Source organism: Pan troglodytes, chromosome 13 (assembly GCF_028858775.2).
Source record: "Pan troglodytes isolate AG18354 chromosome 13, NHGRI_mPanTro3-v2.0_pri, whole genome shotgun sequence".
NCBI classification, from domain to species: Eukaryota; Metazoa; Chordata; class Mammalia; order Primates; family Hominidae; genus Pan; species Pan troglodytes.
The window spans coordinates 105,660,147-105,676,154 of NC_072411.2; the positions used below are offsets into that span (position 1 = coordinate 105,660,147).

A 16,008-nucleotide genomic window follows, 5' to 3' on the forward strand; every position below is an offset into this window, starting at 1 on the left:
CTGTTCTAATTAAGAACTTTCTAATCCTGTTTTTGCTCCACTCGCACCTGGGGTTTTCTTACCACTTTTCTCCAAATCTAATTCTGTTAATGTACGGTTTTTTTTTTTCAACAAACAAACACTAAAGATGGGTGTTGACTAAAAAATATTGCAGACTGGTCAGAAGTGAATCTAAAAGACAAACCACTAACTAGCCTGTGCTTTGTTGCTATGAGAGCCTAGATTATAAAAGAATTTTCTAATGATGTATCTGAGGGTAGCAAGTTTGTCTTCACAATACCCAAAATGATGTTTCAGCTTTTCTCAACTTTTCAAGCCCATCTTATTTCCTCTGTACCTTTATTAATTATTTTTATCATTAGGTAAGGTGAAGAATAATGTAGGAAACAAATACCCAGCTAAAACATTTATGGGTTTCTCGTATTTATTTGTGAATAGGATTTTAGGCGTCAGAGCAGTCTTGTCTTGTCTCAAAGATAGTATCCAATCTTTTGTTAATAAGCCTATTGCTTGACTTTTTTGGGTTACTTTGGAATTACACATTTGGTTGAACGGCTTTGTGGATCTGGGGCATATGCCAATTAAGGGGCACATGCCATGCGTTCTGTTTTCCTGTCAGCCTGTGTACACTGCTGCTTCTGAAGGCGTAAGTACAGGTGCAGTTTCCACAACCACGTATGATTGACAGATGGTGAACGAAAGGGGAAGGCTTCCACTTTTTTTGCCCTAGTTTGGTACATAATAAAGTGATTGCAAACACATTATACATTTATACATACCTTCAATGGCAGTCCAACATGTAATTGTGACTCCAAAGATTTGAAACAAAAGGCATTCCTTTTTGTATTACTTTACTTTGTACTTAGTTCTTTGTTTAAAGAAGAAAAATCTTTTTTACCTTTTTTTTTTTTTTTTGACACGGAGTCTCGCTCTGTTGCCCAGGCTGGAGTGCAGTGGCACAATTTCAGCTCACTGCAAGCTCCACCTCCTGGGTTCATGCCATTCTCCTGCCTCAGCTTCCCGAGTAGCTGGGACTACAGGCGACTGCCACCACTCCTGGCTAATTTTTTTTTGTATTTTTAATAGAGACGGGGTTTCACCATGTTAGCCGGGATGGTCTCGATCTCCTGACCTCGCAATCCACCCGCCTCGGCCTCCCAAAGTGCTGGGATTACAGGCGTGAGCCACTGCACCCGGCTGAGAAGAAAAGTCTTTAAAAGCTGTTGTCACTTAATCACCAATGTATTTAATGGCCAAATTTCCCTAGTTGGTATAAACTACTCTTAAAAGTTAACAAATTGAACATATCAAACTAGTTTATTTACCACACTTAATTTCTTCTGTGTATGCCTATGTTTTGGGTACCCTGACATGAAATGCAAAACCAGATTCTTAATGGTGCCGATCCACAAACACTCAAAGTCCCCATGTTTAAATGAAATCTATGAATTTTTTTATTAAGGATTTGATAAGCTGATTGATATAATGAAAACATGTAAATGAAAAACATTTACACTGACTGTACGACTAGTGTGCTAAGCCATTACAATAGTTTACTGACATAACTGGCAAGAGTAACTTGGAAAATAACTTAATCCAGCAGAACAAAAACATCCTCAGAAAAACATCCTCAGTAGTACTGAATATATATCTCTCATATATATATCTATATATATATATATATATAGCTTTGCACAATCAGGGAGCAAGGCACATAATGAAATGAGCATACATTTATGCAGAAGAAAATAATAGCAACAAAGCTGCGAGAAAAATTGTAACTTCATCTTCACTGAGCTGTGCATAATCCTTTGAATAATAATGTCCTCTACCTGGTACATTATAATGAAGTTCCTTGTCTTCTTCATGCTTTAAAAAAGTATACTTCTACATTGTATCTACCTATGGCAAAGCTCCCACAGCCTACAAGTTGGTGTGAGCCTTGACTCTTGTTTTTTAAAGAACTGAGGGAGGGAGCAATCCCAGTTAAATATAATGTGCAATTCCCCTTTAACAGTAAACAATGTTTTTAAAACACTTAGCACAAGCTAATTTTATCTTAAATGTACATCTCTGTAAGAGTTCACTAGTGGCTGATAGTAAAATGAAGCAAAATTATTTGAAACATTCCAGTTAATGCTTATTTTCTAGAAGGGGTTATTTTACAAGTAGCAAAAAAAAAAAAAAAAAAAAAAAATAGGAGGTGGGGAAATAATATGAAAAACGGCAGTTTTTGGTATTAGGTTACAATAAATTTAACGAATGGACAGTTTGCAAAATATAAGGGTTTCTCCCCCTTTAGTGCTGCAGACAAGTTTTACTGCCTAAGACGTTGAGGCTGCAACAATCATGAGCTTGGTATTAGTAGCCATCCATGATAAACATAATTAATTCTCAACTTAACCATCTATAAAATATGTAGTGTTCACCATCACCCTGACTCAATTCACTTCTCTAAATGTCTTTGGTAGAAAGCAGCCAGACCCCACGTGGGTAGTGATGTCTCTTGTGAGACACTTTTCATTTCTGCCAAAACTAGAAATACCACCTTCCTTTACTTTCATTAGCACCTCAAAGTTTGCTTGCTGGATTTCTTTAAAAATATTCTGCCAAAAGAGTTGAAGGCACTGGGGGTTTACAGCAAGTATTTTCTCTTTAAAACGGTTTATTACTTCAACAAGCAAAGAGCAAACCAACTGGAGAAATGTATGTTTCTTCTTTTTATCAAGTTTTATTCTACAGCTAAATTTCAGATTTCTTTTACATATAGACCTTGCAAGGGCACGGTAAGAACTGAGCACTTGTTTTATTTGAGGGATAAAGGTGTAGAAATTTTCTCTTTGAATTTTAAAAGGAAAGGCTGGGTACAGTGGCTCATGCCTGTAATCTCAGCATTTTGGGAGGCTGAGGCAGGAAGATCACTTGTGGCCAGGAGTTTGAGACCAGCCTGGGCAACACAGTGAGACCCCCATCTCTACCAAAAAAAAAAAAACCTTAAAAGATAATAAGTATCTACTTCTTTTATACTTGCATTTCTCTTTGGATCAAATCTCAACTTTGTGAGAGGTCATACATTTCTACAGGGTTAGGAGTACCCTGCATAATTTATACAAATGTAAAGTGTATATTTAAAAAAAAAAAAAAAACCAAAGTGAAAGTTACCTGCAATCTAAAGGGTTTTCTTCCCCTAGAAACAGTCACCCTCTCGTCAAGTGTATGACCCAATTATACCTATTTTATGAAAAGCAAGGCATCACATTGATAACCATACAGGATCATATGGGTTTAATTGGTCTAAACTTGAGTAGGATTAAATCAGTTGTAATTAGTTAGCTCTGTAGGTATATGAAAAACTTTTGGTAATGTACAAAAATAGGAATGGGTTTTTTACCTGTTTAAAGTCACTTTGTGTTTATAACAAAATTACTTTTAGCTGAGGAACAAAGGTGACAAAGATTTCTGTTGGTGGCTGAGAGTCAAAGCAGGCCAATCCACACCATTACCTGAAATATTTTTCAGGCTAATTTATAACTTTATGGATTTCCTCGATACAAGTTTATTAGTTTATTCTCCATATACAAGTTTATTCTCCCAGAATAGCAGCAAATAAAACTTGAATTGGATGTACAGCTCCTAATAACCTTGATGTCAGAGTTGTCACTTGGTTGGAATTATTGTGATCCCCCAATTTAAATTTTCTTGATAAACTCAGCGTTGTTTTCAGTGACAAGAAAACATACATGGAAAGGGGACCCAAGACAGTTCACCAACATAGTTCACAGCCCTTTGCAGGATATGCCTTTGGTGGGTGGGAGCACCTAGATTTTAGAGGACTATAAAACGCCATGTTTACTTCGTTTGAAATTTTCTGATGAAAAGTCTTTTGTAACTTAACATTCCACATTCTTTTTCATTTAAAAAGTCCCAGAAATATAAACTATCCAATTTACAACTAAGGTGGGTATCTGTAAAAACCTTAAGAATACTCTTCCCAAGAGAATTACAGCGTCTAAGGGGGGGAAAGAAAGCATCTGAGCAGTAAAAGTCAAGCTGGTAAAATCCAATACAGAATATCTAATAAACCTTAAGTTATTTTACTGAGAATAGATTCTGCTGCCCTACAGCATTGGTGCCAAAACTTTAAGCATAGAGTGATTCTATTTTGAAATTATCCATAGTAGAAATTAAGAGTGTCACTAATTAAGCAAGTCACTACCTCTAATAAGCACCTGTTTGCACTGCCCTCAGCAGCAGGATGAGTTAATCCATGCTGTTCACTTTTCAGTACAGCCAAGTCAACTGCACAGACTTGAAGCAGCCAAGCTGGGTGAGAGCTGCAGAGCAGAGGGCAGTGAAAGAAGGCACAGTACTAGTGTCGTGCGGCAGTAGATGCTTTCCATGAATACACCAGAGAAAAAGAGCTACAGAAATGCAGTCTAGGAAAAGCTACATCCCAACAAAAATCCAAATTAAAGAAAACCCACTAGGGAGTAAAACAGAAGTATAAAGTATCACTTTAGTGGTTTTTTAAATTCAGTTCATACATGAGGTTAAAACATTTTTAATAGCCATTTCTGTCTGTGGAGGAATGTAAAGGGAAATGGCCTGTTGTCGGACAAGCCACTGGATTGGGGTTAAAATGACAGTCTCCTCCTCTAGCCTTACTCTCTTCCTGGCATCATTAGTGTTCAAAAGGATGTCTGCTATTCCAGGAAAACAGACCAGAAGCATCTGTTCAGGATGGCTATCATCAGGATTGATACAAGCAAGAAATTCCAAGAAATCCTGCACTGAAAACATAAAGGCTGTTGTTTCAGGGCTCAAATCATGGGTGAAAAAAGGTTAGCGGGTACATTTTTTCCCCCTCAAGAAAAATTGAAGTTGTCTACCTTCTCATGAGAAAATCACCACCACAATAAAACTCAAAACCTCAGGGATGAATACTTTGATAACTGGATTCATATTCTTACTAACTCTAACCCACAAATATGGGTGCCCCTCAAACTATAAAACTGCAGGCAGAAGACTATGAGAAATTCATTCATGAATCACAGTAGCGCTTGGCAATCTACTCAAACATTACCCAAATTTCTGTGCATGCTTAAATTAACAATGCAGATGTGTTAAAGATCACTTCATAAATATCAAACACAAAACTTGAACAATTTGAAAGACCTAAAAATTAATGGTATATATTCTTATTGCTCCATAACCACATGAACATAACTCAACAATATTCTGGAGATGTAGCAATGGAGAGGTGCTGTTCATTCTCTGTTTACGATGCGGTTTTCGTGGAGTGTGGGTTATGCAAGACCTTGAGTATACTGTACTAATTAAGCACTTTTGCTCATTCTAGAATTATTTACCATCTCTTCCCCCACTTTACTGGCATCACTTTTTCCTTGTGGGACAATGTCAACTGATTTCTGCAGTTTGCATTGGTAATCATTAACAATAGGCACAGACTTTCATTACAAGATGTGCTCCCTTTATAAGTGCTGGGATGGCCCATTTTTATTCTCTTGTTTAGGAGCTGCTCTAAGATTGTTTTATTCCTAATAGTCCAATTTATCATAAGTTGATGAGAGTACTTATTTCTCTCATGTACCAAGGAAAATTCACAGAAAAAAGCATATAGAAGTATAGTGTGTCGTTAGAGCACTGACTCCACGTTATACCAAACTGCACACGCATAAAACGTAATGTCAGTTACTGGACTTGGGACTGTCCCACTCCATCAGAACACCTAGTAACCTGAACTAATCACAACCAGGCTGCAGTCAGCAAGGGTCCTGGTAGCCCCAGTAGCTATAAATGAAATTGTCTTCCCTCTCCATGTAGTCCCATACTTAATGAGTTTTTTGTATTACATATTATAACCCATATACAACCAGATTAATGACACCTGTACAGGGGCCAGTTCTGTTCTCTCATCACCCTTCCCTTCTATAGAGCAATGCTCAAAAAATGCATTTTAGAAAATGATTTTGTTTTTCATAATGCACCATATTGGGGAACAGGATGTGTATATTTCATATACCAATTGTCTACAGATATGTAATAACATCTACCTAAAGCACATATTTTAAGAAGGTAACTGGTGACCCAAAGACATACTGGGACAGAACATTACAGAGATAACTGTGTTATCCATCCTCTTAAAATCAATCAAAGTGAGGATCATGAAGCCAAGTTGATAAAGCTTCATAAAACAGTACTAAAAAGGAACTATCCAGAATTACAGCACTAATTATCCATGTATTGTAGGCAAAGAGCTTACCTGTCAGCACATCCTAAATGTGGGTGGATCACTGCAGCAGTACTGCAGCTAGAACAGCTGAGTTAATTATGCCATGTATTTACTTTCTATGCACAACCACATACAGATGATGTCTGTGAACATTTCCCCATCCTGCACTAGTTACCCGTTCTATGAAGCTGAGAGATTTTCCTGATTTAAAGTGCCCCTTCATGTATAGCAATGAAGTGTCAGTCAAGCAATTCTAACTTCAGCCAACTGGGGGAAAAGAAACACAAAAGCCTTATAGATACACCAAACATTCTGGTGATTTTTCTCAACCAGAAATAGCACATTCTACATCTATTCCTTAGTTATATAATACACAACATGCACGAATAGGCTACACATGGACAGACACTTATAAATACCTTCTAAATAAGTGATTAGAAGTTTTTGGTCCAATCCACATGATATAGAAATCTTAAGAGACAACACACATCCCCTTCTATGCCTCTTCCACCCAAAATACAGAACACCCATTTTCAGATTAGGAGAGAAAAGGAATAAATAGAATAACTCTCAGCTCTCTCTCTATATACACATACACATACATATATGTATACATATATACACACACTGTACAGCTGTGTGTACATGCACCTGTACACACACACATACACATATAGCTGAACACTACCTGAATAACATCATACCAGGAGGCTCTGAACACCTGAATTCACAGATGATCAGGTGAGCTGATTGTAGCAGTGATTACAGATATCATGAAAATAAAGTCCTATGGTGGCTACCAGTCTCTGGAGAGCTTGGTGTTCTGGTCTCTTTTGGGGGGAGCAGGAGGGGGTCCTCTCCGCAACGTTGCATAGCCTGATATATGACTGCCTCCGTAACCAGCCTTCTGTTGATCAGACAGCAGTTCAGGGGGTGGTGGAGGCAATGCCATATCATCCATGGTGGCTGTTGGTTCTGCTCTGGACATGCGGGAGGAGAGCGAGCCGTGCCGAGTGATGGACTTTCGTTGCAGTGTCCTGTTGAGGTCAGCCAGGAATCCAGGCTGGACACTAAGGCTGGATTTGGGAGAGGTGGGCACTTGTGGCACAACTGTGGCCATTGTTGGCTGCTCAGAAATCTCAGCTTGAGTGAGGCGGGTGCTATCATTTCGTTTGGGTCGTGTGGGTGGAGGGGCCTTCTTCACTGACATTTTAGACCATTGTTGTGGTTGAGGATTAACGACTGCCACTTTTGGAGAGGTGTTTCCCGAGAAAACTGCTGGAATCTCAATGGGGGGCAGAGGAAGCTCTGTTTCAGGTGGAGGGGGTGGAAAATCAGAATCGGATGGAGGAGAAGGAAATTCCACCATGGAGTCCTTTCCACGCCCACTCAGAACAGGGGCTTTTGCTGACACACACCCTTGTTGGAGAACTCCAGGAAGGTTGACTCCAGAAAGATTGAGTTTTCCAGGCTTGGGGGGTGCTGCAGGAGGTGGTAGGGTCTCCTTGCTGGGAGACCCTGATTCTGCTGGCGGTGTAAATTTGCTGACTAGACTGTCCACCGAGGGTCTCTTGGGCTCGGGGTGCTCTGCACCACTGCTGGATTTAATGCTGGAGTTGCGCTGTGGGGTTGGGGGTGGTTTCTTTCCCCCAGGGCTGGATGTCTTACTGGTCTTTTTGCCTGGAGATCCACTTTTGTCAGGGGTAGGAGAAGCTGTGGGTGGAGGTGGTGGTGGTGGGGCTGGGACAGGTGATGGGGGTGGAGGAGGAAACACCAGGCTGCTTTCAGGAGGAGGAGGAGGGAAGTCCGGAGAAGGGACTGGGATGGAGCTGGGCTGCCACTTGGGCTTTGCTTTTACTGCAGGAGGGGACTGTGGAGCTACATTTGCTGGGACAGGCTTTAAGGGCTGAGATTCCATGGCAGGGGGAGTTGGAGGGGGTGGAAACTGGCTGGCTATCTGCTTCACGACCGAGGGCACCGGTGACAGTGGAGAGGGAGGGGGTTTTGCACAGAAGCTCTGTTGCTTGGGTAATGTTGGCGGGGGTACTGGAACAGGAGGGGTAGGGGGAGAGGGTGGAATGTAAGAAGCAGGGAAAGCTGGCTGCTTTTTTGCTGGGGGCACTGGAGGAGTAGGTGTGGGTGGTGCAGCTTGAGTCACAACAGGTGCCACAGTCTTGGTGCTGGTTGGTGGGGGGATGGTCACAAGGGGTTTTGGGGGAGCTTGGGGAGGGAGGGGTGCAGGGATAGGAGGAGGTGGGGGGGGTGTTGGGGGAGCCACCTGAGTAATATGCTGAACTTGATGGATCTTCAGTGGAGGCGGCGGGGCACTGAACTGTGGAAGGGATGGGGCACACGGTGCAGGCTTTAGCTGGGCCATGGCAGAGCCTGGGGTTGGGGGTGGGGGAGGGGGAGGGGGTGGTGGAACAACTCCATTGGGGGGTACCAGGATCTGAGGCTTCACTGACTGTGACTGCATCACTGGGGGTGTTGGCGGCTTAAACAGGGCCCCTGAATGCTGAGACGCATTCTGTAGCCGTGTTATTGTGCTGTACTTGACGAACATTGGGGCTGCTGAGCCTGCAGAAGGTGCAGACTGGCTGGGGAGTGGGGGAGGAGGGGGTGGTGGAGGGGGTGGTGGAGGAGGAGGTGGGGGTGGCGGAGGAGGTAGAGGTGGTGAAGGCTGTGAAGCAGTGTAGGGGGTGACTATCTTAGGTTGCGGGGATAAAGGGGGCACAAGTGAAGTGTAGAGCCGATTCATAGACTCCATTCTGGCCTAAAAGGAGTATAAAAAGGGAGTGGGAGAGAGAAAAACACAACAAACAAAACAGTTACAGAGGTAAGCTTTGATTGTGTAAAACTAAAAAGCAGGGAGTCTGGGACATGCATGAAAAGGATGCAGAAGTTGGTGGTGATCATAAAGATGGACAATGTCAGGAAGGCTAAAATCTGATTGTGCGGGCAAGAAGGAAACAGAAAACTTGTTTTACCCCACAGTAAAATAGCTAGACCACCTAACAATCTAGGAAAAATGTCCGGCTGCAAAAGCTGTTTGAATGGTGACAGGATGCATGACTTCTGACCTTGGCTGTATGACTTTGACACAGCCTGCCCTACATGGAACCCTCTGTGGCGGTCCTCTGAGCACTGGACTTGCAAGGGGAGATGTGATGGCTCCAGTTCACCTTTCAGTCCATGACTGCATCCACATCAAGCAGATGCTATAACTGGGTTTAGGAGGGCTTCCTGGTGGAATGAGGATGGCTTTTTGATGCTAGTAAGCTGACACAGGAGAGTATGAGAATGTTGAGCAGGCGTGCACAGTCACACAGGAATGAATAAGCTTGACACACACACTCGTGTTGGTGTGAGACAATTGCATCCAACATGCACAGAAGTCCAGCAATGCAGGTAAAGGGGGGACATTCTTTACATTTGTTTTACTGGAAAATACATAAAGAAATGCTTTGTAAACATTATAGCAAAAGACTGTAAAAATATCATACAGAAAAAGCCAGAAGAAATTAAGAGGAAGCTCTGGAAGGCTAGAATAAAGAAAATGTATCAAGAAATGGCAGCTAGCATTTGCCAACAACCAACCCATCTGGGTAGCTGAAATGATCACATCTGGTAGTTTATTTCATGGAGCTAATCATGCATGATGGTGGTTCAGGTACTTTGAAAAGAGGAAAGGAAGGACCCTTGTTTTAAAAACTTTAGGTACATCTTTTAGGCTCTTTGAACAAACTTTGAGGATCCAAGATAAACCATTTGTTTTCAATTTTGAATGACATCGAGAATGCATGGGTTAGTGAACTAGAAGGCTCATTATAGGGCTGAATTCTAATAGCCATCAGGACATTCACATGTTTCTTTTAAAATTACACAAAAAGATTAGTCTGTGAGATTGGGATACAGGCGTCACCAAGGTTAATGTGTTTCCAGAGAACAACCCCTGACCTTAACTTGACCCTGTCTTGGCTGCTTCAGGGGCGCAGGCCTTAGCTGTGCTGGCCTTCTCATTTGGCACCTGAGACTGAGGTAACAGGAGAAGAAATACAGAGTGATCAAGCCTTAAAGCATTACTGCTGACAGCAGGGTTCCTACTCTTCTGAAACTCTGTGCAATAATGGACTTTGCTGCTTAATCACAGAACATTTTGGGTCTGTGATTTTGTTTTCCTTGGCCTTACACATAACTAGGTTCTATAACTTAAAATGCACACGGATCTCACCATTAGTAATTTGGTAAGGCAAAGGGGTTTTTCTTTAGCCATCCGAATTCTGTAAACCAACTTCTTTAGTACATTTTTAAAATACTAGCTCCATCCAAATTGATTAAATGGGGGAAGGGAGAGAGAAATTATTTCTTAAAAGTTTGAGTCTCTAATAAGGGAGTTAAACTCAGTGTTTTGAGAATTTAGATCGTTAGAACCAATTCTCAAATGCTCATTTCTGAAGGAAAGGGCTTCAGCCCCACATGGTGCTACTAAGGCCTTCTCTTCCCTGCGGGAGCCCAGTTAGTGAACCACATATACGAATGAAGGAATAAAAGGAAAAATGTTCATTTATTCTCATTCGTGAATGTACCTGTATAAGTGATTCAGACCAAAAGCACCCCCCACCAAAAAATTAAATAAATAAATAAAAACAATTATTAGTAAAAATAAAATAGTTGAGCCCAGGGTGCCACTGGTTCCTCAATGATGGAGTGACTTCTTGCATATTGAAATGGTGACTACAGCCAGGACACATCCTTGCCTACACAACTACAGATGATGTCTGATAGAAGGCCATGATGTCTTTCAAATGAACTGAAGAACCTCTCTATTTTCCTAATTATAGTCTTGCAATAACTATACTCATCCTTCAGTCTCACTGCACAATATACTATGCAAGGCTCAGGAATCCAAAACTTTTAAGGGAAATGATTTTAATTTAGTCTTCCACATAAAGTATAATTTGAAAAAATTCATCAATGCCCAAAGAAATGGCAAAAGCATTAAAAAAAAAAAAAGGTAAGGAATGAGTCTGAATAAATTAACCAATAAAGAAATAACTGGACTGAATATGGTGGCTCATGCCTGTAATCCCAGGACTTTGGAAAACCGAGGCGGGAGGATCGCTTGAGGCCAGGAGTTCGAGACCAGCCCAGGCAAAATAGCCAGACCTTGTCTCTACCAAAAAATAAAAAACTAGCCAGGCATGGTGGTGTGCACCTGTAGTCCCAACTACTCAGGCAACTACTCGGGAGGCTGAGGTGAGCAAGGAGGCTGAGGTGGGAGGATCATTTGAGCCCAGGAGGCTTAAGTGAGCCCTGATAACACCACTGCATTCCAGCCTGGGTGACGGGAAAGGGAGAGGGAGAGGAGGGGATGGGGAGAAGGAAGGAAAGGAAGGGAAGGAAAGGAAGGGAAGGAAAGGAAGGGAAGGAAAGGAAGGGAAGGAAGGGAGAGAAGGAAGGGGAGGGAGGGAGGGAAGTGAGGGGAGGGAGGAAAGGAGGGAAGGAAGGAAGAAAAGAAAAAGGAGAGAAAAAAAGAGAGAGGCTGGGCACGGTGGCTCACGCCTGTAATCCCAGCACTCTGGGAGGCTGAGGCAGGTGGATCACGAAGTCAAGAGGTCGAAACCATCCTAGACAACAGGGTGAAACCCTGTCTCTACTAAAAATACAAAAATTAGCTGGGCGTGGTAGCATGTGCCTATAATCCCAGCTACTCGGGAGGCTGAGGCAGGAGAATCGTTTGAACCCGGGAGGCGAAGGCTGCAGTGAGCTGAGATCACGCCACTGCACTCCAGCCTGGCGACAGACTGACACTCTGTCAAAAAAAAAAAAAAAAAAAAAAAAAAAAAAAAAAGACAGGAAAGAAGAGAGAGAACTGTAAACAGCTTCTCTAGAATTTAGGGCATTTGCAATAGATGGTGTTTTGCCATCCAAACTGCTTAAAGGTGGAAAGGAAGAAATTGTTATTTCTTAAAAATCTGAGCCACTGATAAAAGAATTAAACTGCCAGTTTTTTTTGTTTTTTTGAGATTTTAAGTCATTAGAGCCAATTTGTAAAATACTCATTTCCAAGGGGAAGTCAAATCAACAGGTCTCTCTGAACTGTCTTTACCCACTACAATTAGGAAGATTGAAAATTAATAAAGGAGACTGAAATAAGGCCAAATAAGATCCCTGATAAAGACATAAGAGAGCAACAATTTAAACCCAAAAGAATACCACAGAATTTTCAATGTAAATTAAAACGAAGCTGTTACCTTGCTGGACTCTTCCAACTGAGTGCCTCGTTTCCAGGCTTCAGAGAATACGGAGCTCACAATGCTCTGGGAACGGACGTGTCCTGCTGGCTGGGTGTCAGAAACTCCACTATCAGACTGATTGGAGTGGTTTGACTGAGACTCTGTTTAAAATAGTTTTTTAAACATAGGTTTAAAAGAGTCAGTATTCTGACAGTATTCATATGTATGTCTAGTTAGATCTTTCACACAAGGTCAAGTGCTGTGTACAACAGCACCAAGTTATTTTACTCATTTCATCATAAACACAGCCAGTATTTTCTACTAGAAAACTTCCCTTACCTTGGAATTAAGAAATCTCAGATTAGTGTTAAATACTTCACCATGAGAGACTGATAATTATAATAAATGATTCACATAACATTATTGGTATCCTGACACCCAGTCTTGCATGAAATCAACTCTAAACAATAAAAGAATTAATGAACCATCAGTAGAGGAGTCTCTCAATCATATCTGCATTACATTGAGAATCAGCCTTTTTAATACCCCTGCCTTAAGGTCACCCCAGAATTGTAACTTAGGAATTCGGATCTATACACAATGATTATTTCCTTTTTTCTAGCAATGAGCAATACTTAGAATTTGACCCTCTAGTGGGAAGTGTGTTTCCTAGGGATTTAGGTATTGGACCCATAGGGTGGCAGCTGTGCTGTATCCTGGCCTGTCAGCAAGGCACAAAAAAGTTTTGAAAGGAGTGGGGCCTGGTGGGAATGGCTGTGAGCATACAGTGTCTCTTTGCCGCCTGAGCGAGGAGGCTGAGGTGGGAGGATCATTTGAGCCCAGGAGAGTTAAGTGAGCTATGATAACACTACTGCATTCCAGCCTGGGTGATGGGAGAGGAAGGAAGGAAGGAAAAGGAAGGGGAACCATGTTCTGGAAGGGTTGTTGGTTGTTTTTTTTTTTCCCATTTTAATAAATATTTTCTTAGAATAGTTTTAAGATATCTACATATTAGATATTTGAATATTAGAACAGTTTTAGCACAGAATTCCTACATACCCGGCATCCAGTTTACCCATTTAGCAATATGTTTGGTTTTAAAGAAATTCTCCTTTGGGGAAAAAGTGTCCTCTTTTAATTTTATTCCCTTTTCCCCATTATTAACATGTTACATTACTATACTACATTTGTCACAACTAAGGAAATGTCCTGCTACTATTAACTACGCTCCACGCTTTATTCGGATTTCACTAGTTTTTCCCTCATGTGCCTTTTCTGATCCAGGACACCACGTCACAGTTAGTCATCATGTCTCCTATAACGGCTTCTCAGAATTTCCTGTTTTTGATGACTTAGACAGTTTTGAGGAATAGTGGTCAGGTATCTTGTAGACTGTCTCTCAGTTTTGGTTTGTCTGATGCTTTTTCTCTTGATTAGTCTGTTTATGGAACTCGGGGAGGAAGATCATAGAGGAAAAAAGCCATTCTCACACACTATGTCAAAGGTCCCTATAACCAATGTGACTTAGATACTGACCTTGACCACATGGTTGTGGCAGTGTTTGTCAGGTTTCTCCACTGTGAAGTTACCCCTAATCCCCGCTCCGTAATCACTGGAAGCAAGTCACTAAGCACAGTCCACACTTGAGGACTGAAAAGGTAAGCTCCACTTCCTTCAGGACAAAGTGGCTTCATAAATCATTTAGAAATCTACACAGGACAGTTCTCTCCTCTTCCCCATTTATTTATTCAATGATTTATTTACATCAGTATAAACTCATGGATATTTATGTCCATGGGTTACAATCCTATACTATATTACTTATTGTATTGCTCAAATTGTTCCAGCTTTGACCTTTGGAGCTCTTTCAGACTGGCTCCTCTGTGTATCCCTTTGACATATTCTCATCTTGTGTTTTGTGAGACAGGGTCTTGTTCTGTTGCACAAGCTGGAGCACAGTGGTGTGATTATAGCTCACTGCAGCCTTGAACTTTTGGGCTCAAGCAATCCTCCTGCCTCAGCCTCCTGAGTTGCCAGGACTATGTGTACTACTAAGTCTGGCTAATTAAAAAAAAAAAAAAAAGTTGTGGAGATGGGGTCTTGCTGTGCTGCCCAGGCTGGTTTTGAACTCCTGGGCTCACGTGATCCCTTAACCTAGGCCTCCCAAAGCATTGGCATTACAGGCGTCAGCCACTGTGCCTGGCCCTACTGTCGTTTTTTAAGCATTCCCTTACTTTCTGGCATTACAAGATGCTCTAGGCTCATCTTGTATATATTCGCTGCTGCAGTCCTATAATTAGCCATTTCTCTGAGAGCCTTGGTTTTCTTTTCTTTTTTCTTTTTTTTTTTTGAAGAATGGTATTAGAAACCATGATCTATTTAAGCAGCATCCTTGGCCAAGATTTAATAAAACGAAAAAACAAAAAGAAACCTCTATGATCTAGGGACTGGGTATTCTCATTGATCCTGGGGTATCACTGCTTCTAGTCCTCAGTGGACAGCACTAGGAAATGTATGTGTATATACACATTCTAAATTTGTTTTTACTTAATAGAGATGAAATAGAGTCATGCAGCTTTTAAATATACTACTAAAGTTATTATTTCATCACATCCAATGCAAAAATTTAAAAATTCTGCTTTTAGATGACATGGATCTCATTCATGAAACATTTTGAATTGAAAGAAGATTTATGTTAAGATGTAATCATAGCATGCACTTGTTTAAAGGATATAGGAATCTGAAGGAGTGCAGCTTCTTCATGGTTTCTGAGTACAAAGATTCTTTCCAAGTAATGTTTTATCCCAAATTATGCATTAACAGTGTCCAGCAGTATGTATGTTTTGAATAAATTTTATAAATATAAATAACAAAACTGGCTTTAGAAATCTATATACTGATTTTTCATTTCAAATACATTTGTGAACTAGCCCATGATACTGTACCCTCTAGCAATTTTTAAAAAGGCATCTATTGATTATAATTTAGGAATTAAGTATGGCTCCGGTTTTTAAGAATCAAGTTGAAATTTCCAGGTCTACTATCAGTCTCTACAGAGACCTTCATATTAATCGCAAAATAGTGCTTTGAAGCATTTTGAACTACCTGGGATGCTGGAAGAACTGGATCCCGATTTAATGCTGGAGCTGGATAAGGAAGTCCAATCATAGGCTGACTCTGTCCTCTTCAAGGCTTCTTGGTAGTTCATATAGAGCTGCTTCCCGTACTAAAGAGAAGACAGGAAATGGTGACATCTAAACTTTACTGAGTATGATACAGAAGGATAAGGTGAAATGGGGGACATATTTCTGTTTACTGATTGATGGTCTGTATTAAAATTAATACCTATGATAGTTCAAAAATTCCTCTAATACCATAAATTATAATCTATTCTTATTTCTCCTCATTTTTAGAGGGGCAGCAAGAAGTCAACACTTGATTCTGTTATAAACATTAATGTTTTTTCACCCCAAATTCTTGATCCAAGGGCAGCTTTTTAGCACTCTTCAGGATACTGCT

The 16,008-nt window shown here is 40.9% G+C and overlaps 1 protein-coding gene across 9 annotated transcripts in view; it reads right to left on the reverse strand.

The window, feature by feature from the left end:
• Positions 1–1,430: 1,430 nt before the first annotated feature.
• RAPH1 (Ras association (RalGDS/AF-6) and pleckstrin homology domains 1) overlaps positions 1,431–16,008 on the reverse strand; it is a 101,246-nt gene continuing 86,668 nt past the window's right edge. For 7 of the 9 annotated variants that reach the window (XM_016950354.4, XM_016950353.4, XM_016950350.4 and 4 more), the window contains 3 exons: positions 15,595–15,715; positions 12,508–12,650; positions 3,512–9,026 (listed from right to left, as the gene is read on the reverse strand). In XM_016950354.4, coding sequence (XP_016805843.1) covers positions 7,050–9,026; positions 12,508–12,650; positions 15,595–15,715 — 2,241 coding nt within the window. In that variant the 3' untranslated portion in view covers positions 3,512–7,049. Of the gene's footprint in view, positions 9,027–9,084; positions 9,694–12,507; positions 12,651–15,594; positions 15,716–16,008 lie in introns of those variants that run through there. The other 2 variants (XM_016950355.4, XM_016950356.4) reach the window with 2 other exon arrangements.